Genomic DNA, 22,168 nt, shown 5'->3' with positions numbered 1-22,168 from the left:
GTGTGAGTGTCTGTCTTCAGACTCAGCTGTGCTAAGTGGCAGTCCCAGAGAGGTTGCCTCTGGGCACTAACACATCCACCCCGCAGCCCTAGGAGAGCAGGGCCACCGTTCTCACTTCTCAAGTGCAGATGCAGAGGCCCGGGACAGTGAGTGACTTGCCAATGTGACCGAGCCAGAAAGTGGCTCTAGAACCTGTGCTCTGGCAGAGTCACACGCTAATGCTCTGCACGCGAGAGTAGGGGCCGAGTGATAAAACCACGCAATGCCTTTGTTACTGCTTTGCTCACATAACACAAATATTAAAAGAGTTTTTTTCAGTTCAAAAAGAAAAAACATACAAATGGGCAAGGAACAAATTAGAAATGAGAGAGGTAACTCAGGATACTTTTCTGAGAAAATTTCTTCATCACAACTCAAATAAAAACGATCATAATTTTGAAAATCAAAATTCTTAAAAGTTCATACAAGTATACTTAGCAGTTAATCACCCAATAATATTTATACTTTCTAAACTGATAATTTTTCTGGGCAATTCATGAAGTTCATGAGCAGGGTTGGAAAAGGAGAAGCATACATTTTTTGCTTTGAAAGAGTCTGGAATACTGAGTATCTTATCGTAATTGGCTTTTTAAACAGTTCTACCAGAGTAGAATAGCTACAAATAAGGCCAAGGCTAAAAGAAAGAGTCCAATTCTATATAATTTCGATTACTTGTGCCCTCAGTAATTGAAACTACCAGAATAAATGAAAAAATGTTAGTAACTTATAGGTTGTAAAATCCAGATCAATGCCAAGGAAAACAGGAATCCAACTTACTATGCTTATTTTTAAATGGTAATAAGAAATGAGGCTTAGATAAGATAATCACCACACTTTTGGAGGGGGGACTGGGATTCTCGTGCATTTCTCATTAACAGGCTCTAAACAATTGTTAAAAGAAAGCCTTAGCCAATTTTCACAACCTGAAAGTGACTCAAAACAATGTTAAAATACTATAGGTCTGAGTGTGACAGCAGAAACCATCACACACCCACAAAAATGACAGATCACACATTCCCACACAGAAGCGCTCCGCCCCGGGACCCCGCACCTTCCCGCCTCAGCCGCCGCAGCCCACAGAGACGCAGCTGCACTGCCAGCGGAGAGTCCTCTCACGCGCACCTGGGGCAGTGAAAAGGGCCCAGGGCCCAGTCTAATGCTGCTAGTAACCCCCAAAACTGCTGATGGGGAAACACTGCTACTCCGCACACACAAGTAAAAAATGTCAACACGTGAGCTCTAAAAACCCGTTTTTAGCAACAAAAGAAGATCACGTTGTTACCTGTTCCATGTTGTACCCGTGCTTCTCTTTAGCGATGGCAATGTACTCGTCCACTGAAAAACAAGACAGGGCCGGTGAGCACACCCAGGGCAGCGCAGTCTCGGAGCACTGGAGCCGCAAGCCACGCCCCCATGGCACAGTTGGCGCGGAAGAGCGTCAGTTCCCGCACAGAATCGCTGATACAGCCCCCCTGGGAACCCTACATATTAAACCCTGCAGGGAAACGGCAGGCAATACTCTCAAATGTTATCAGCACTTATCACTAGATGGCAAGATTATAATTCTTTTTTTAAAAAACTTGGTTCTACGTGGTTTCTAGGATAAACATTTCTTTGATATACTGAAAAATATTTAGAAATAAAGAGAAATATTAAATTTGGGTTCATTATTAAATCTTAGCCAAAGCCGAAGATCAAGGAACCTATTGCTTTATTTAAAAAAATCTAAGATAGCCCTGGCTGGTGTGGATCAGTGGATTGAACGCCAGCCTGCGAACCTGGAGGGGTCACTGGTTCGATCCCCAGTCGGGGCACGTGCCAGTGGAGGGCGCGTGAGAGGCAACTACACACTGATGTTTCTCTCCCTCTCGTTCTCCCACCTTTCCCCTCTAAAAACAAATTAATAAAATCCTTATTAATTTTAAAGAATAATACTTATTAATTTTAAAGAATAATAATAAAGAAAAATAAATCTAAGATAAATGATGTGAACCAATGTGTGGTATTTGCTTTCAAGCACTAAGGAAACAGCAAGGGAAACTGTTAGGTCCCCAGAAGCTGCCACCCCCAAAGAAGAACCTAGAAAAATAAGAGACTACTAGTTGATAGCACTTCATTAAATTCATGTATGACTTTTCTATATAAACGACAAAGACAACATGAGCTCGAAAACAACCAGTAGCATAGAACTGTGTGCAACAGGAGTAAACCCCCTCAGCCCCTGACCCCTCCCCTAGCCTCTCCCCAGTGAGAGCACAGGCTCCCAGGGCTCTGCCCACCCAGCCACAGACAGTGAGCCAGGGGATTGGCTGCAAAGGCTCAGCGCGCTGCTCAATTCAGCCACAAGCACGTCCCCAGCTGTGGTACAACGCATAACCAATTCAGGAAAAAGAAATCCATTTTGAAAAATAATTCAGACTCTTCTATTAGCATGTATTCTAATGCTAGGGAAAATTTTTCCACTGATACAGGAAAAAGTCAACTTAAACAGTAACTATTGCAACACGAAGGCATTCATTTTCTATTCCCTTTTTCAACATTCAAGTATAATCTAATTGCTTACGTCACTCAAAACATAGAAAAATTCCAGTGTACTGACAGTCAGTGAAGGACACACTAAATGACATTAAAACGAAAGGGTTTTACAGATGAGGGAGAAAATTACTCCCGAGTGTGTCCTTTACTTATCACTTCACAAGAGGGTGGATGATGCCACATACAAATGTTCTAAGGTTCTAAAAGAAGCTCATGTGAGGTGAGGCTGCACATCTAGCCAGAGCTCTGCTGAGGGGCTGGGTGTGGTGTTCACCAGGACAAGACCCTGAGCCAGTGGCAGCCTGGACGTGGGGGGTGGACGCAGGTCAGATGATGCAGAGGAGGTGATGAGAGGCGAGGAATGCTCATGTCCAGAGTACGGAAGGGCAGGAGAACAACACCGGACAGAGAACTGAGCGTCGGCCCTGGAGAGGCTCTGCTTCAGGGGTTTCTTCTTTGAATACCGATATGGTGAGCGTGCCACAAATGAACTTCAGCTCCTGCTGTGCAGCCTCAGCTCTGCGAGCATGCGGTTCCCAGATACCATCACCCACCTGAGCCGAGGGAGGGATGATGTGCCATGTGTGCAGTCGCCAGGCGGCCATGTGCCGTGTGAGCACAAGACCACACAGGCGGCCTGCACGCCCGCGATTCGCAGGCAGGTGCCTCTGCGGAGTCCGCTCTGCTGTCGCAGTAAACCCCACTCACTCATTAAGCCTGTCCCGCTGCTGCCCACCAGATTTAGCTAAAAACTTTAGCTGGAAAATTCAGGGAAACAAAAGTATTCTTTGAATGTACTCTATTTTCATCTGCTTTTTTGTTTTTTAACATAAAAATTAGATGGTGGTAGGAACAGTAAAACAGACTAAAAACCTGGGTTCTGACTGCTGCCACTGGGGTCAGAAGCAACATCTGCCAGGGTATACACAGCAAGTAGTCCACTAAGGTGGCCCTTCAAAACACACACCCGCTAGATTTTCTTGAAGACCACCCTGGGGACTCAAATCTAAAGTGAAGGAAGAAGGAACTCTATTACACTACTTAGGTAGAGTCCCGTGGAATGTCTACCAGGTCCTTGGAGGGGTGAGGGAGTAACTCAATACATGGGGAGTCTGGCAACTTGTGGAAGAATTACCATCTGACACCCACCAGCAAAAACACAACTTTTCATTGCCCGCAGTGTACAACAAAGATCAGACAAACACTTGCTGACAGAACTCCAGGGTGCTGTGATATGCACAATGTCAGTATTTTAGGTCTTTTTCCAGCAAGTTCAAAGGCAGCACAGATTAGGTCTGTGGTAAGACAGACCTGGGTCAAATCCCGGCTCTGTCTCCTGATCGATGAGTTCATGGGCAGCAGTGCCTGGCACTTACGAAGCACTGTATTTAAGACCGAGTTTCCTTTAGCAGATCCTTGACCTTCCCAAAATGACACCCCAGCAGAACCCTCCTCCACGGCCTCCCCCTCACACAGTGCTTAGGACCAGAGCCAATTCGGAGCAACACAGCTGAAGGGACAAACAATGCTGTTGACAGGCCTCATCGTGCCCCGCCTTCCGACCCTGTCTGGACCTGAGCTCTTCCTCCCTGTGGCAGCTAGGGGACACAGCTCTGCACCACGGCCTCTAGAGTCCCCTGTGCCCACCCCCTCAGCTCCCTTCTCCTTTACAGAGTATGCCAGTAGCTGCTGGTGAGACATGAGGAAAATCAATGTGTGAATTTTTCAAAACCTCCCACGTGGTTTCCTTAAGCAAAACTAAGCTTTCAACCTAAGAAAATAAAATCCACTCCCAACTGCCCTAATAAAACCAAAGGGTGTTTCGTGTGGTGGATAAAAGACAAAATGGAAAAGAGCAAGAGAAAGACAAGCTACCAGAAACAGACTGGTCTGAGACAAAGAAAACAAGAATCTTTGGGGGCTTGACTAGCACCTTCCTGCCTCTGGCAACAATAATCTTGATTGTGACTCTGAAAGATGAAAGGTTAATGAAGAGTCCATCCCAGTCAGGGGCAAGAAGAAACTACAGGCAGGGAGTCACTAAGGAAGATGTGATCAGGGCGATGAGCAAAGTCCGTCTGGCTTGAGGAAATGCCAGGCCAGTTCCATGGGCCTGGCCCTCTGCACCCAGCCGCCCTCCCCAGTGCACAGGGGCAGCACCGGGGAGTCATCTGGGTGCAAGAAGCAGACTTGCCTTGTGCAGCTGAGCTGACATCCTAAACTGTCTTTCAGAAGCAGAAGAATCAGAGTGAAGGGCAGTCTGCTTTAAAAGTAATCTATCATTGCATAACACACTATTTTTTAAAACTTAAAAATTCCCGAGGAAACCACCAAGGAAAACTCTCCAATCTTAAATTATGATGGGCAAAGGTATACATGACTCTGATTCTTTAAAAATACAGTAACTATACAAATCATTTACTTTTTTGAAAAGAACGTAACATGGAAAGCACAGGTGAGTGAGTTATGTTTTCAGGGTAACATCAAATACAGGTAGAATGTGTATAAGATTCATCAAGAAAATGTACAAAATAGTGTGGATCAGCGGACTGAACACCAGCATGAGAACCAAAGGGTTGCCGGCCCAGTCCCTGGTTGGGGGTAAGAGGCGGCCACACATTGATGTTTCTCTCCCTCTCTTTCTCCCTCCCTTCCCTTCTCTCTAGAAATAATAAATAAAATCTTTTTTTAAAAAGGAAAGAAAATTTACAATATAGTCAGCAGTATCATAACTAGGCATGGCGCCAGGTGGCTACTGGAAACACCAGGGGGACCACTTTGTATAGTGTGAGGCTGTCGAACCACTGTGCCGTGCCCTGGACACTAATACCAAGTGTAAACTGCAACTGAAAAAATGACATTAAGAAAGGAAAATTCACAAAATTCCTTAAAGCATCATTAAGCGTTTATTGAGCTACCCTTACGACATACAGAACGCTGTATCAAGTAGCAGGCCAAAATACAAAAGAAAGATGAATTGAAACAACACACAGATAACAGAAGAGAATATAAATACATAAAATAACAGTACAGATGAAGGAGAGTAAGAGAATACAAAATAACCAGTAAATAATGATGATAATGATAATAATGACTCAAGAAAAGCTTCCTAAAGATTCAAGTTACACTGATTAAGTAACAGTAGCAGCAAACACTTGAGAGTTCTTGTGCCAGCCTGCATTCTAAGCTCTTCACAAAGGTTATCTTTTTAACCCTCTCCAATAATTCTATTATCACTGTCATTCACAAATGAAGTGACAGGCTCAGAGAAGGTAGGTGATTTGGCCGGGATCACACAGCTGGAAAGTGGCAGAAGTAGGACCTACAGAAGCCCAGACTGCTTGCTGCCAGGACCCATGGCGTTGAAGGCCTGTCGACACACCACTAGCCTATCTCTTGAGTAAAGGAGGGTTAGGGAGAAGGCCACCTCAGATAAGAACAGTATCCATGGTACAGAGAACCGAGCAAAGCTAATCAACAGAGTCTAGGTAGCTTGAATGGAGCTAAGAAAATACAACCTGTGGTGGAAACCGAAGGTAACAGGTTAACGGCTGCCTTGAGCTAGGCTTCATTTGTTTCTATACTCACGTTTTAATCCATTGAACTATATATGCCCTCATATCATTAGTAAGAGTCTCAAATTCAACTGCAGACAAGGGAGAATGTGGATGAAAATTGCCACAGTAACCTTGACTCGCCTGTCCCTTCCCTGAGACACCGCAGAGTCGAACACCATGTGATCTTGAAAACTCCATGCAGAGCAGGAGGCTGACACCATAAGATGGGCTGAGGACAAAGCTACAGCTTTAACACAGCTTTTTAATATTTTTATTATCATAACATTTGCAGTAGCACTAGCTACTGCAAAGACACATGGCACCAATGTCTCAACTCAAACTGAGTGTGCCTAATTTTCTTCAATATCATAGCATCTCCTTATTAAAGTAAGAAATGTTACCACTGTAACTCAATCAAAAGGTGGTTAAATCACTCAGGAAAAACAATTATGCCACCTGGTGGGCACAACTATTACTACAGTTACCATTTTAATGACCCCCTTGAATATTTCCAGGGGAAAAAGAGGGCACAAGGAACAAGATAAGCCACAGAGACCCTGCCAGAGTATAATACAGTGAACCAGTCCTTCCTAGTCAGTAATATAAAGCACTTTCTTTATGAAAATGAAGTTTTATTAAAATTCCACTTTACAGAAAAAGCTCTCCCCACCCTCTAGCACCCAATAAATACCACACAATCCAGCCCAGTCTTGCAGACAATTGGATCAAGTGGAAATAAGAAACATGAGTACCCTGCCAAGCCTCACACATTCAATGCAGCTGTGGCACCCACTCCTGCCTACTCTGCACCTCTCTGCAGCCCTCTGTCCAGTATCAACTCGTCTGGCTTCGGGTAAGGTCTACCCTGCCTCTGTGCCAGTTTCCGACTCAGTGTAAGAGTGGCCTATTAGGATCTTAAAAGTGTCTTCCATGACTAACACTGTACAGTAATGTTTTTTAATCCTTGCCCAAGGACATGCTTACTGGTTTTATTTTTTAAAGATTTTATTTCTTTTGAAAAAAAATCTCGTTTGTATTTACCTGTTTAAAAGGTTTTACTCATTTATTTTTTAGAGAGAGGAAGGGAGGGAGAAAGAGAGGGAGAGAAACATCAAAGTGCGATTGCATACTGGGGACCCTACTGGGGACCTGGCCCACAACCCAGGCATGTGCCCTGACCGGAAATCAAACTGGCGACCCTTTGGTTCACAGGCCGGCACTCAATCCACTAAGCCACACCAGCCAGGGTTACTTATTGATTTGAGAGAGAGGGAAAGGGAGGGAGAGAGAAACATCGATCAGTTGCTTCTCACACACACCCCATGGGGGACTGAACTCGCACCGAGATATGTGCCCTAACCAGGGATCGAACCCTGCAACCCTTCATTTTACAGGACAACACTCCAAGCAACGGAGCAACACTGGCCAGGGCTATATGAGCAATAGTTAAAACTTTTGTTTTTCATCCTCACCCAAGGATATTTTTTTCATTGCTTTGAGAGAGAGTAACATCAGCTGGTTGCCTCCCATAATTGCCCTGACCAGGGATCAAACCTGCAACCTTTCAGTTTATGGGACGATGTTTCAACCAACAGAGCCACACCGGCCAGGGCTTTAAAGCTTTCTAATGTTAACTCTAAACATTTTTGTGTGCTGCATTTAAAATTTTTTCTAGTAAGTCCTGGCCCAGTAGCTCAGCTGGTTAGAGCATCATCTTGCACCAAGGTTGCAGGTTCAATTCCCAGTCAGGGCACATACAAGAATCCACAAATGATGCATAAATACACAGAACAACAAATCTATGTTTCTCTCTCTCTCTCTCTCTCTCTCTCTCTCTCTCTCTCTCTCTCTCTCTCTCTCTCTCTCCCCCCCCCTCTGAAATCAATAATCATAAATAATTTCCAATTAAAAAAAGGATCGGAGCATTCCACCCTTTTTCTGGAACGTCTACATTTGTACACACTCCAGAAAGGCAGATGCAGAACCTCCCACATTTTAAAAACTGATTGTCAGTAGAATGACACCTATTTTTGACTAATGAAGACAGTTTACTACCGTCTTGTCAACAATGGCCAAAGCCCACTTTAAAGAATAAAGTTGCGAGTGACACACGATCCCCTCGGATCTCTCCCAGCAGGTCAACTTACTTAATACCTCGGCCCCTCAGCAGGCAGCTGCACACTCAGAACAATTTTGTTTGCTCTCATGTATGTTTCGTTTTGTACAACATGAGCTAAGAAGGAAACCATGCTCAAAACAAGGTCTGCATGCCCCTTAAGTAAAGGCAACCTTTCCCTGACATTAGCGGGGGGGCGGGGGGGGGGGGGAAGCCTGGCACTGTCCATTTGGCCCGAACCAGACAGCTGACTACTGCAGAAAGAGCCCTGGACCCTGCGTCAGCCCTCAGTCTCCACCAGGAGCCAGCAGGCTGAAGCCATCTCCTCACCTCAGTAAGATCGGATATCCTGCTCCAACCCTTCCCACTGTGGCAGAGGAACTGAAACATACATAGGTAAAGTACTATCAAAATTAATTCCTTCAGCCCTGGCTGGTGTGGCTAAAGGTTGAGTGCTGGCCTGTGAACCAGGTCGCCAGTTCAGACTCCCAGTCAGGGCACCTGCCTGGGTTGCAGGCCAGGTCCCTAGTAAGGGGCGCTCAAGAGGCAACCAATTGGTGTTTCTCTCCCTCTTTCTCCCTCCCTTCCTCTCTCTCTAAAAATAAATAAATAAAATCCAAAAAGAAATGTAATTCCTTCATAAACATTTGTGAGATTCAGCTGGAGGAAAAGGGTGCAGTTTCGAACGACAGCACTCGCTGAGGGCTCAGAGCTGCAGCACTTGGTGGATTTTCAGAAAATAAACACACTTACGTGAAGGAAAGCATCGACTGCACTCTAGATGGTTTTGGCTTGTTTTTATAATGTTTCCAAGGGGTTATGATGGGCCAGTTTGAGAATCAATGAACAGAGCAGAACATTAGTGTGTAAAGAGCATAGGTTTGATAACTTTTTCCTTTTTAATGTGATAAAAATCATGTTGACAAGCACAACATTTTTAAAGGTTTTTGTATTGAAAAGATTACAACAACATCAAAACCAGAGAAACAAGGAGAAATGTACTGAGATTTGTGAGTTGTGAATTTCAATCATGCAAAAAAAATTTCCTTTCAGTGACTAAAGAGGGTCTTTTTAAAATTACCAATTTATTTATTTTCTTTTTCCTTTTAAATCCTAGAAGAAAGCATAGGCACTAAAATCTCAGGCATCTCTAGTGGCAGTATTTTTGCCAGTATATCTCCTACAGCAAGGGAAACAAAAGAAAAAATAAACAAATGGGACTACATCAAATTAATAAGCTTTTGCACAGCAAAAGAAACCATCAACAAAATGAAAAGGGAACCCATTGTATGGGAGAACGTATTTGTCAATGATATACCTGATAAGGGGTTAATTTATAAAATACATAAAGAACTTCTAGAACTCAACACCGGGAAAATAAGCAATCCAATTTTTTAAAAAAGATTTTATGTATTTATTTTTAGAGAGAGGGGGAGGGAGGGAGAAAGAGAGGGAGAGAAACATCAATATGCGAGAGATACCTGCAACCCAGGCATGTGCCCTGACTGGGAATAGAACCAGCGGCCGTTTGGTTCACAGGCCCACACTCAATCTACTGAGACACAACAGCAAGGGCAGCAGCCCAGTTTAAAAATGGGCAAGGGACCTGAACAGACACTTCTCCAAAGAGGACATACGGAGGGCCCAGAGATACACAAAAAAAATGCTCAACGTTACTAATCATCAGGGAGATGCAAATAAAAACTACAATGAGGTATCATGTCACACCTGCCAGAATGGCTACCATCTATAAATCAGCAAACAAGTGCTGGCGAGGATGTGGAGAAAGGGGAACCTAGTGCATCATGGTGGGCATGCAGACTGGCGCAGCTACTGCGGAAAATAGTATGTAGGTTCCTCAAAAAATTGTAAAAACAGAACTGCCTTTTGACCCAGTGATCCCACTTCTGGGAATATATCCTAAGAATCCCCAAACACTAATTTGACAAGATTAGGCATGTTCAGGGTAGGATGGCCTTATTAATTTGAAAGAATGTATGTGCACCTATGTTCATTGCTGCATTATTTACAACAGCAAGATCTGGAAACAGCCCAAGTGCCCATCAGCAGAAGAGGGGATAAAAAGCTGCGGTCATACACACAATGGAATGCTATGGGGCCATAAAAAAGAAGGAATTCTTGCCTTTTGTGATAGTATGGATGGACCTGGAGATTATTATGCTAAGCAAAATAAGCCAGTCAGAGAGACACATACCATTTAATCTCACTTACATGTGGAATCTAGCTAACAAAATAAACTGATGAACAAAATAGAACCAGAGGCATGGACACCTGGAACAAACTGACACCTGTGAGAAAGGAGGGGGTGGGGGAACTGGATGAAAGAAGGTGAAGGGATTAGCTAAGGAACGTATGTGCATAACTCACAGACACAGACAACAGAGCGGTGAAGGCTAGGGGATGAGGGATGGGACTAGCTGGAGGTGGGCAAAAGGGGCGGGGGGGATGGGGACATCTGTAACAGTATCAACAATAAAAATCAAGTTAAATAAATAACCAATTTCAAGCCTGCCTCCTGCTGAGGGGTTAGGCAAAGGGGAGAAAGGGGTGGTCAGAGAAGGCTGTGAAAGCCTGCAAGTCCCAGTAGTTCTTCGAGTTTGAACCCAAACCCGGCCTCACAGGGGCACTTGTCCTTTCACCCTCCCTCTTCCAGCCCACATAGACAAAGGTCCTGCCCTCGGTACAGTCCGTCTGTACACAAGGGCACAGGAAACAGATGTCCTCAATGAGATTCAAGTGGCCAAGAAAGGCTCGGTGACAGGAAGTGCACAGGGATGCGACAAGGTTCTGCCCGCCACAAACTTGACACAAGTCACTTCCCCTCTGTAGGCCCAGCACGTTTTGCTAAACTGGTGGGTGGTCCAGAGAGGGTACAGCGCAGGGGGCATGTCTGTTGGGAGGGGTCACGTCTTCCCACTGTAAACCCTACCGTTTACAGTGTTTCAGCCTCGTAGGGAGTAAGGGGGTCTTCATCCAGTGAAGAAACCTGAGCTTTTAAAACAGGCTGCAGAAGAGTGATGTTTTATAACAAACTAGTATGTTTATTTAATTTTCTCCACTGATTCAATAAATCTTTCAGCCCGACTGTGTGCCCAATGCTGCTTATATAGCCATGACTAAAAGAGACAGTTTCTCCCTTCATAGAACTCAGTCTGGCTGCTTAATTACAAAAATAACTAATATCAATTGTCCTAAGCGCCAGAGAAAAAGAACGATGAATGCACTTAACTGGGAAACCTGATCTGCAGAATCAAGGAAAGAACATTATAATTTCCTGCTTTCTCATGTGTTATTTATTGTAGGAAAAAAAAGAAAAAAATATAAATAGTCAAGAATAGGAACATGGTTAAATAAATTAAGCTACATGATGAAGGGACCCAGAGAAACGATGTGAGAGAGGGACATCGACTGGTTGCCTCCCATGGGCGTCCCGACTGGGGATCAAATCTGCAACCTAGGCACGTGCCCTGACCAGGGATCGAACCCCCACCCACTCCAACCAAATGCATCACCCGACCAGGGCTATATGCATCTTTTTTAAAATGTCAACGTATTTTTTACAGAACCACATGCCAGTATCATACCCAACAAAGGCAGCAAACAACCTTGACGTGAGAAACAGGGTCACACTCTCTGGGCTGTCTGAAATGGCCACGTCCAACAGTCTCAATTACTGAAGAGAACACGGAGCAAATAAACTCTGCACTTTACTGGCAGGAGTATAAACCAGTCTGGCCATTTCAGAAAGAAATCTGGCGTTCATACTAGAGCTGTGTATCTATGTTCTGGATGGATATCAAGAAACAGGTCAAAGAATGTTCCCAGCAGTAACAGCTGTAACAGTAGAAAACCAAATAAATCCCCATGAGAACAGAAAGAATAAATTATGGTAACAAAATTAAAATGTTTAAGTTTAAAAGGATGAAGCCCTGGCTGGTGTGGCTCAGTGGATTGAGCGCGGGCTTGCGAATCAAAAGGTCACTGGTTTGATTCCCAGTCAGGGCACAGGCCTGAGTTGCTGGCCAGGTCCCCCAGTAGGGGGCGCGTGAGAGGCAACCACACATGGATGTTTCTCTCCCTCTCTCCCTTCCCCTCTCTAAAAATTTAAATAAAATCTTTTTTTTTAAAAGATGAAGATAAGACACACTGATGTGATTAAAGGGTAAAATAACCCTTGATTTTAGTGGAGGGCTTCTGCTACAGTGTGTAAATTTAGCTTTTCTAGTAAGTTTTGTACATTTTCTCTAACTCTAGAGCACGTAAAGAGAACAAAAATAATAAAAATAATTTTCACAAGATAGAAAACATCATTTTAATCACAAGTTTCAAGCTCTATGACAATCAGTCATTCATAAAAAACTGAAAACCAAGGCCCATGTTAGCTTACCCCACCACTCCCCTGCACACCTTCCTTCCAGTCACAGGACTACCATGGGAGGACCTCAGGCCACCTGCCCCTCCGGTCAGTGAGCTGGGGATCTACCGGGGCAATCTCCCACCAGACTGGGAGCCACACTGGGCAGGGGCGCAAGAATGCTCATTCTGGTAGTCCTGCGGTGCCTGGCACACACACAGCCTCTCACCTATTTACTGCGTAAATGAATGGTCAGCACAAGGTGAGAGGCAAGGAAGGAAGTGTCAGAGGATTCCAAATGACCCAAGCCTTGAAACAGAGAGCCCAAAAGCCTACGTTCACCAGTCTCTGTAGAGGAGTGCCCACAGCCCCGTATCTTCTCACTCACTGGAGAAGCATTTAGGGGAGCCGCCGCATGCCGACAGAGGAGTGACCGGGAGCAGCACAAACGGAGCGCCTCCCTCACGGGTCTTCAGCACAGTGGGGACAGACACAAGCAGGGCCTGGCGGGACCCTAACCCATAGAGCAGAGGGAAGGAGATACGGAGGCAGCAGTGGTCTCTGAGGAAGGCCTCTCTGTCGGCGACATGGAAACGGTGAGCCGGGGTGGCTGTGGGAAGGGGCCCTGTGGACATTTGGGTACAGAGCAGCCAGACCGGGGCACAGAACAGGCTCCAAGGAGCATGTCTGGATGAGTTCAGGAGGGCAGAAGTCAGGTCAGACAATTCAGGGCCTCATGGTCAATACTCATGTCCTTGGCTTCAATTTGCACTGGACTGGAAAGCCGCTGGAATGTTTGAATACAGACTCCTGACACCTACTACGTACCTGTGAAACCTTCACACACCACATAACCCTGACAGTGTGTGCTGAAGTCAACTCACTAACAGAAACAACTTTTGGGTGCGCTGCAGCTCAAAGGGGGTTCTCATTCCAAAAAAGCTGAACTTATTTTAAAATCTCTAATTTGACTTCAGTTTTTGACACAATTTTGAATTCTTTATGTCTAGCATGTTATATGTGTTGTTTTTTTTCTTTACAGGTAGTAGTCAGCCAACTTTTTACAAGACCAGTGCCCTAACCTCTGAGCATAGGGCCCTACTCAGCCAACTTTTTAAAGCATCATCCAGCGTGATTGTCATTGGCACAGTTAATGTGTTCACTCTTTGTCTGTTTTAAAAGAGACCAGCGCTTCTCACCAGTGTACCAGTTTCTCATTTTTAAAAAATAAAAACAGGAGAACCAAGATGGCGGCGTAGGTAGACATACTGCGCCTCCTCGCACAACCAGAACTGACAGAAAATCGAACGGCAAGGACGTCTGGCACCAAGGAAATAAAAAATAAACATTCATCCAGACCAGAAGGAGGGGTGGGGATGGGCACCGGGGTGGAGAAGACTCACGTGGCCGTGGCTGGACTGAGACTGGCGGAGTGTGGGACGAACGGCGCAGGCAGTCCGACCACTAGCAGACCCTGCGGCCCCACATTTGCGCAGATAAACCGAGAGGGCTGGACTCGGAGTGGCGGAGAACGGGGCAGGCAGAGCGGCAGGTAGCACCCCGCGGCCCCACATTCGCACAAAGACAAACCAGACAAACGGTGGGGAGCGAAGCAGACCTCGCAACCCAGGGCTCCAGCTCGGGGAAATAAAGCCTCAAACCTCTGATTGAAAGAGCCCGTGGGGGTTGGAGCGGCAGCAGGAGAGACTCCCAGCCTCACAGGAGAGGTCCTTGGAGAGACCCACAGGGGTGTAGAGTGTGCACAAGCCCACCCACTCAGGAACCAGCACCAGAGGGGCCCAGTTTGATTGTGGGTATAGGAGTGAAAGACTGAAATCCGGTGGAGAGGGGAGCGGGTGCCATTGCTCCCTCTCGGCCCCTCCCCCACAGCAACACGGCCCAGCGACCAGTATTACCTCCTCCTGCCCCAGGAACACCTAAGGCTCCGCCCCTTAAAGTAACAGACAAGCCAAGACCCCCCCCCCAAAAAGGCCCAAATGACAGAACACTTCAAAGCTCCAGAAAAAAAATATAACTAAGCGACGAAGAGATAGCCAACCTATCGGATGCACAGTTCAAAGCACTGGTTATGAAGACGCTCACAGAATTGGTTGAATTTGTTCAAAAACCAGATGAAAAAATGAAGCCTATGCTAAGAGAAACAAAGGAAAATCTACAGGGAACCAATAGTGATGCGAAGGAAATTGGGACTCAAATCAACGGTGTGGACCAGAAGGAAGAAAGGAACATCCAACTAGAAAAGAATGAAGAAACAAGAATTCGGAAAAATGAGGAGAGGCTTAGGAACCTCCAGGACATCTCGAAACGTTCCAACATCTGAATTATAGGGGTGCCAGGAGAAGAGGAAGAACAAAAAATTGAAAACTTATTTGAACAAATAATGAAGGAGAACTTCCCTCATCTGGCAAAAGAAATAGACTTCCAGGAAGTCCAGGAAGCTCAGAGAGCCCCAAAGAAGCTGGACCCAAGGAGGAACACACCAAGGCACATCATAATTACATTACCCAAGACTAAACACAAGGACCTACATCCAAGATTAGTGTATCCAGCAAAGCTATCATTTAGAATGGAAGGGAAGATAAAGTGCTTCTCAGATAAGGTCAAGTTAAAGAAGTTCATCATCACCAAGCCCTTATTATATGAAATGTTAAAGGGACTTACCTAAGAAAAAGAAGATAAGAAATATGAACAGTAAAAATGACAGCAAACTCAGTTATTAACGACCACACCTAAAACAAAAACAAGAGCAAACTAGGCAAACAACCAGAACAGGAACAGAACCATAGAGATGGAGATCACATGGAGGGGTGTCAATAGGGGAGTGGGAGGGGGAGAGGGGGGGAAAGGTACAGAGAATAAGTAGCATAGATGATAGGTGGAAAATAGACAGGGGGAGGGTAAGAATAGTATAGGAAATGTAGAAGCCAAAGAAGTTATAAGTATGACCCACGGACATGAACTATAGGGGGGGAATGTGGGAGGGAGGGGGTGGGCAGGAGGTAATGGAGTGAGGGGGGCGGAAATGGGACAACTGTAATAGCATAATCAATAAATATATTAAAAATAAATAAATACAAATAAAAACAAAGTGCAAATACCTAAATAACTGCAAAAGCACTGATGACATACATTTAACCTATGAAATACATAATGCATAAATAAACGAGGGAGACCCCCAGATTCCCTGATGCCCAACAGCCAAAAGTTACGGCGCTAACATCTGTGCCCGAGACAGCTGCAGCTGGGTCTAGGGAATTCGCTTCTGCAGGGAACTGCACCAGTCATGGGCAGGGCTGAATCAGTGGCTTCCCCTCCAGCTCCGATTCACCTCTTCCAAACCTTTACTTAAAAAGAATCAAATAATAAAAAGCCACCCTCAGATTACTCCATTTCCTAACCTATTCTCTCTTCAAAAATTCTCTTCTGAGAGTTCTCCTAGGCCAGTTTTATATTAGATTTGGCCACACTTGCTTTGGTAAATTTTTTTGTTTTCCTTAAAACAGTAAAATGAACCAGACTAAGAGCTGGCCTAACTCTACATACATTTCAAAGAAGATAAGATTATCTCTCTAGTAAAAAATAAAAAGAACCAACCCTTTGAGATTGCTTGTCTTGCTGACCTTCAACTGTTCCTCATCACCAAGTACAGACCTGGGGCAGGTCTCTGTGTGAGCCGGGATCAGAGGGGCATGTCAGAGTCCGTGCCCGCACTGCACCCTGCACAGTGGCGGCCCATGGAGCGAAGACTGACTGATGCCCTCAGGTAGGGCAAGCAAAGTGGGCATGTAGGGCACGGACCAAGCAGAATGAGGTGGGAGCCCCCAAGGGAGGGTCGTTTGGCATGGGGTGGGGTGGACGCCCACGGGTGGGAGGAAGAGGCACTCCCGTGCAGGAGGGCAGCTGCCCACATCACAGCAGGAACGGGGGAGCAGAGCCAGCCCACAGTAACACAGTGCCCAGAAGGCACCTTCAGTGCCTACGTGTGGGTGGAGTCGAGGATGGAGCACAGCTGAGGAAGCTAGACAGCAAGCACCCTGCATTGAAGGCATGCTAACCAGGCCTCCGGGATGCCACATAGCCCCGCATCCTATGACCTCTACTGCCTTCGAGCCAGTTCAAACACTCCTGACATTGCTGCCTTGACTTCCTAAACCACCCTCAGCCTCCTGTAGCAGCACTGGCCTGGCAAGGGCCTCACACCTGGCTTACTCAGGTAAGCCACCAGTCCCCGTGCCCCTGCTCTAAACCACCAGGTGGTCAAGAGCTTTCTAATGTAAATTATTCTGCCTCTAGCTAAAAATCCCCCCAAACCCTCATCCCTTGAAGAAGTCTGCCTGCCTTCCCAGGTTCATTGCTTCCCAACTCTCCAAGGACCACACTTGTCGTGGCAGGCAGGTCTCCAAAACCAAGCCCGGCATCTCCGCCCCACATCTGCAGGCCTGTGCGAAGGCAATGCCAGCCTTTCTTTGTCTAGGATGCACTCGATCCCCTTGTCCAGCCAGCAAACTCATTCATTCCTCAATATTTCACTCAACCGACAACTGTTTTCCACGGTTCACGCAGCACTTCCTCCTGCTGGGTCGGAAGGGGAGCAGGAGAACACAGGAGATGCACAGGAGTACACAGGAGGTGTCTGATGCTAAAGCAACATAAGCAGCACCTGTCCGCTTCTCCGAAAGTGAACACTTTTCAGTTGCTCTTGCTGTCCAGCCTCCAGAATGCAACACATGATTCAACCGTCATCCACTCCACTGTCCCCTAAATCTCATGGCATTGTTTCAAGTAATTTTCCACAATCACTTATTACACTACGTACATCCTATTATGCTCATCTGTGCTGTTTGAAATTGCTTACATTTTCTCTACATGAAATGTCTCTACAAGGCACACTTTCTGGGCATACCCAAAGGTATCCCAGACACAGCGCACAACTGGTGTAGTATCAGTGTTTAATTGCGGTTTACTTGATGAATCAGGACATGAAGGAAGAGGTATGTAATGATGCAGTCTGCAGACCAGAAACCAGGACAACACTTGGCTACTAACTAGCTGCGGGCCCTTACACACGGTTAGACTGAGCTCAGCTTTTCACATCTGAACAGCAAGAGGTGGACTAGAGGAAATACATATAAATGATTTACTTACATGTTCATTTTTCCCCCTCTTTGTCCACTTAGAATATAAGTTTCCTGAATCCTTCATTCCTGGTACACTAAAAGGCAGCTCAATAAAAACATAAATCAAACCAATTCTCACTAAATAAACTCAAATTCAATGTGACCGTAATCAAGATACATTTGGAGGAAACTTGATGCCATGAGGCTAGGATTCACCTGGGAGAATAAACGCTTGAGCTAGGAACACTGGGAAAAATGAGGTGGTGCGAAATCAGCAATTACCCGATACAGCAATGAAACAAAATCCAGAGCCTGGGTATAGACCAAAGCACATAGGAGTTTAGTGTAAGTGGAGGGCACAAAAATTCAATATGCCAGATAAAGCAATGATGGAAACAGGAGGAGAGGGAAAGGAGTGGAGGACAGAGAAGTATCGGTATGTATGTCTATAATATTGGGGGGGGGGCTATTACACATCACAGAAACCACAAATAAGATTAATAAATTTAACTAAATATAATTTTTAAAAAACAAATAAAATAGCCCTGACAGGTGTAGCTCAGCTGGTTGGGCATCAACATGCAAGGCAAAAGGTTGCCAATTCAATTCCCAGTCAAGGCATATGTCTAGGTTGCGGGTCCAGTCCCTGGTAGGGGCACATGTGAGAGGCAACTAATCGATGTTTCTCTCCCTCTCTTTCTCCCTCTCTTCCCCCCTCTCAAATACATACATACATACATATTTCTTAAAGATTTTATTTACTTATTTTTAGAGAGAGGGGAAAGGAAGGATAAAGAGAGGGAGAAAAACATCAATGTGTGGTTGCCTCTCACACACCCCCTATTGGGGACCTGGCGTGTAACTCAGGCGTGTGTCCTGACTGGGAATCGAACCAGTGACCCTTTGGTTTGCCAGCCGGCACTCAATCCACTGAGCCACACCAGCCAGGGCTAAATAAGTAAGTATTTTAAATAAAACAAAAATAAAGTTAGGTTGACTGCTATTTATAGAATTTAATAAAAAGTCAAAATCCAAAGATGCTCAACCTCCATAATAATTAATGAAAATCCTTTCCACCCTGGCTAGTGTGGCTCAGTGGATTGAGTGCCGGCCTGCAAACCAAAGGGCGCTGGCTCAATTCCCAGTCAGGGCACATGCCTGGGTTCCAGGCTGGGTCCCCAGTTGTGTGTGCACAAGAGACAACCACACACTGATGTTTCTCTCCCTTCTCTTTCTCCCTCCCTTCCCCTTTCTCTTAAAATGAAAGAAAACTAGATAGATAGATAGATAGATAGATAGATAGAAAGATAGATAGATAGTAAGTAAAAGAAAATAAGCTATATACCTATTTGAGGGGCCAACATCCAAAACACTAAAAACAAACTTTAGTGAAGATGTGGAGCAACAGAAACTCTTATCTATTGCTGGTAGGAATGCAAAATGATACAGTCACTTCAGAAGACAGTTTTGCCATTTCTTACAGAACTAAATGTACTCCTACCGTACAATCCAGCAACCCAGCTCCTAGGTATTTATCCAAAGGAGTTGAACACGTCTACAAAACCTATGCCCATGTAAAAACCTGCACACAGACGTTTACAGCAGCTTTACTCAATATTTGCCAAAACTCAGAAGCAAACAAGAGGTCCTCCAGTTCCTCTCACGCATCAATGTTTCTCTCCCCATCTTCTCCTCTCTCCAGAAATAAAGTCTCTACAGTTTAAAAAGCGGACAGAATGCACTCACCGCACAGAGTGAGCCGAACACTGACTAAGGAACGACTGGGTGACCGCGCCGTGTCACTGCGCTGGTGGCACCGACCGGCCACTCCGGTGAGGGGCTTCCGTAGTGGGGCAGGCATGCGAGTGCCAGGACAGGGGCGTACAGAAAATCCCTGCTCTTTCTGCTCCGTTTGACTATGGACCTAAAACTACTCTAAAAATTAAATCTATTTTTTAAAAGAATAGAAAAAAAAATGAAATAATGTATGTGTCCCTTGTCCTAGGAACTAGGGATTTATCATAAAGAAGTAAGTGGTTCACTACAGCTTTTTTAAAAAGAGTTTGAAAAAAAGGACTGAAAGATTTTAAGTATCTACCAATAGGGAATTTTGGTTTTTTGTTTTTTGTTTTTTTTTTAAAAAACAAGACTAAATTGTAATACACCCATACTTGTTAAAAACTAAGTAACTGTCTAAGTGTATGAGGTCTGTATGCCAAAAGTCCAGCCACTGTGAATATAACGAGAACGGTGTGTGCGACATCGATGTAACCCGGCAGCCAAGGACAGTGGACTGGAATGCTCGTGTGTGAACAGTGACGACTTCACTGTACTAGTCAGTGGGGGTGGCAGACGACATTGAGTAAGCGTGTGCACTGTGTGGCCGTCACATTCAAAATGACTGAGCAAGTATAGCAACAAATCTGCATCCAATTTTGCATTAAGCTTGAACATTCCTCCACAGAAACTATTCCAATGATTCAGGAGGCCACAGCTATGGCAACTGGTGATTGGCAGCTTCATCACGACAATGTGCCTGCTCATGCCTCACGTCTTGTGCAGAGTTTTTTGGTGAAACATCAGATCACCCAGGTGACTCAGCCCCACTACAGCCCAGATTTGGTGCCCTGTGACTCCTGGCTTTTCCCGAAACTAAAATCACCTTTGAAAGGGAAGAGATTTCAGACCATCAATGACATTCAGGAAAATACAACAGGGCAGCTGGTGGTGATTGGGAGAACTATGTGAAGTCCCAAGGTGCCTACTTTGAAGGGGACTGAGGTGTCATTGTCCTGTGCACAATGTTTCTTGTATCTCCTTCAATAAAATCTTTAAAAATAAGAAAAAATATTTATTATGTGTAAAAACACTAGGATAAGCATATCTATTGTAAATAGTGACTATAAGAGGGATTTAATTATCTATATTACACACTCTGCATTGTTTGAAATTACAACAGCACTTACTTTTATAATCATAAAATAACTTTAACCCTAAGAGGCAGAACTCTCAACAGCTTCTTGAGAAGAAACACACACACACAGGAAAGGCCAGGGACCTAGAAACATCCTTACACACCAGAGGTATTATTTCGAAATCTACACATGCTCCCAATCTACTTCTATGTAGAGTCAGAACCAAACCAACATTAGGCAACCAACATGTTCACATTCTTTCAAAATAAAGCAGGTAAGTAGAACAGGCTTCTTTCGGCCTATATACTGGGGAAACGACAGATGTCAGACAACAAATTATGTGTGCTGGTTTGCAGTCACACTGTAATTACAGTTTATGGCCTCTGATCAGACTACCCGTTGAGGCTCCACAGGTTGGTACCTACCGAGAGGAAGCACACTCACACCTGAGACCAGGCAAACAAGCTCCCGTCAACCCACAGTTCCACTCCTAGGGGCACATCCTAAGCAAATACTAAAAACACAGTGAAACAATCACCACCACGACAACAAACAAAATAGAAGACAAACCTCTGTGGTAACTTCAGTTTACCACTACAGCCTTCTTTTACAGAAGCAACAAATTAGAAGCAACCTAAATTTTCAATAGAAGAATGGTTAAATATACTGATCTACCCATGTGATAGAATATTACAGTTATTATAATATATGCGTGAGGTTTTATCAACATGGGAAATGCTTAGGTCAATGTTCAGGAAGACAATACACAGACATATAAAGCAGGTCCTCAAATAACCTCGTTTTGTTACAGTGTTGATGGGGGTGGTGGGGCCAGAAAGTGATTCCCAGTTGGGACCACTGTCCGTGGAGTGTACCCAGTGTCCCCGTGCCTGGGTGGCCTTCCTCTGGGTGCTCCGGTTTCCTCCCTCATCATAGAGCCGTGCACGGGAGGTGAATGGCGTGTCTACACGGTCCAGTGTGAGTGTGTGTGAGTGGCCCTGCAATGGGAGGGCTTCCTGTCCAGGGTGATCCCGCCCTGCACCCTAAGTAGCCGGGAGAGGCTCCAGCTACCTATGACCCTGAACTGGAATCAGCAGGTTAGAAAGTCATCTTGTTTTTATTCATCTTTCTTAGATGTCTGTATAGCTCACATTTATTTCAATGTTTAATATTAGAAATGTTTTGAGTCTTCATTTGAAAGTTAAAACTGAAAACAGGCTGCAGGAACTCAACTCTATTCACATCAACTAGCCTAGGGTAACACTGGTTTCGTTACATTATGTTGTTTCCCTTAAAGTTGCAGTTACCAAGGACCTACTGCTGATGTCAAGTGAGGGCTTACTGTACACACACATATACAGAACACCACCATCGTACTCACATAAACGCACATAAAGCGCGGGGCAAGGGACTGGGAAAACATCCCAAAATACTTAACAGTTACCTCTGTATCATGGAATAATGAGTGTACTGTTTCTTTATGCTTTTCTGTA

At 45.0% G+C, this 22,168-nt stretch overlaps 1 protein-coding gene across 1 annotated transcript in view; it reads right to left on the bottom strand.

Annotated features, from left to right (window-relative positions):
- The window catches only part of RCOR1 (REST corepressor 1), a 104,464-nt gene that overhangs the window by 22,394 nt on the left and 59,902 nt on the right, over window positions 1-22,168 (bottom strand). Inside the window, exon 4 of the mRNA XM_053928083.2 lies at window positions 1,322-1,374. Within this exon, the coding sequence (XP_053784058.1) occupies window positions 1,322-1,374 (53 nt within the window). The remainder of the gene's footprint in view (window positions 1-1,321; window positions 1,375-22,168) is intronic.

This window comes from Desmodus rotundus, chromosome 7 (assembly GCF_022682495.2).
Source record: "Desmodus rotundus isolate HL8 chromosome 7, HLdesRot8A.1, whole genome shotgun sequence".
Classification (NCBI taxonomy): Eukaryota; Metazoa; Chordata; class Mammalia; order Chiroptera; family Phyllostomidae; genus Desmodus; species Desmodus rotundus.
This window is presented reverse-complemented; position numbering and strand designations above follow the sequence as displayed.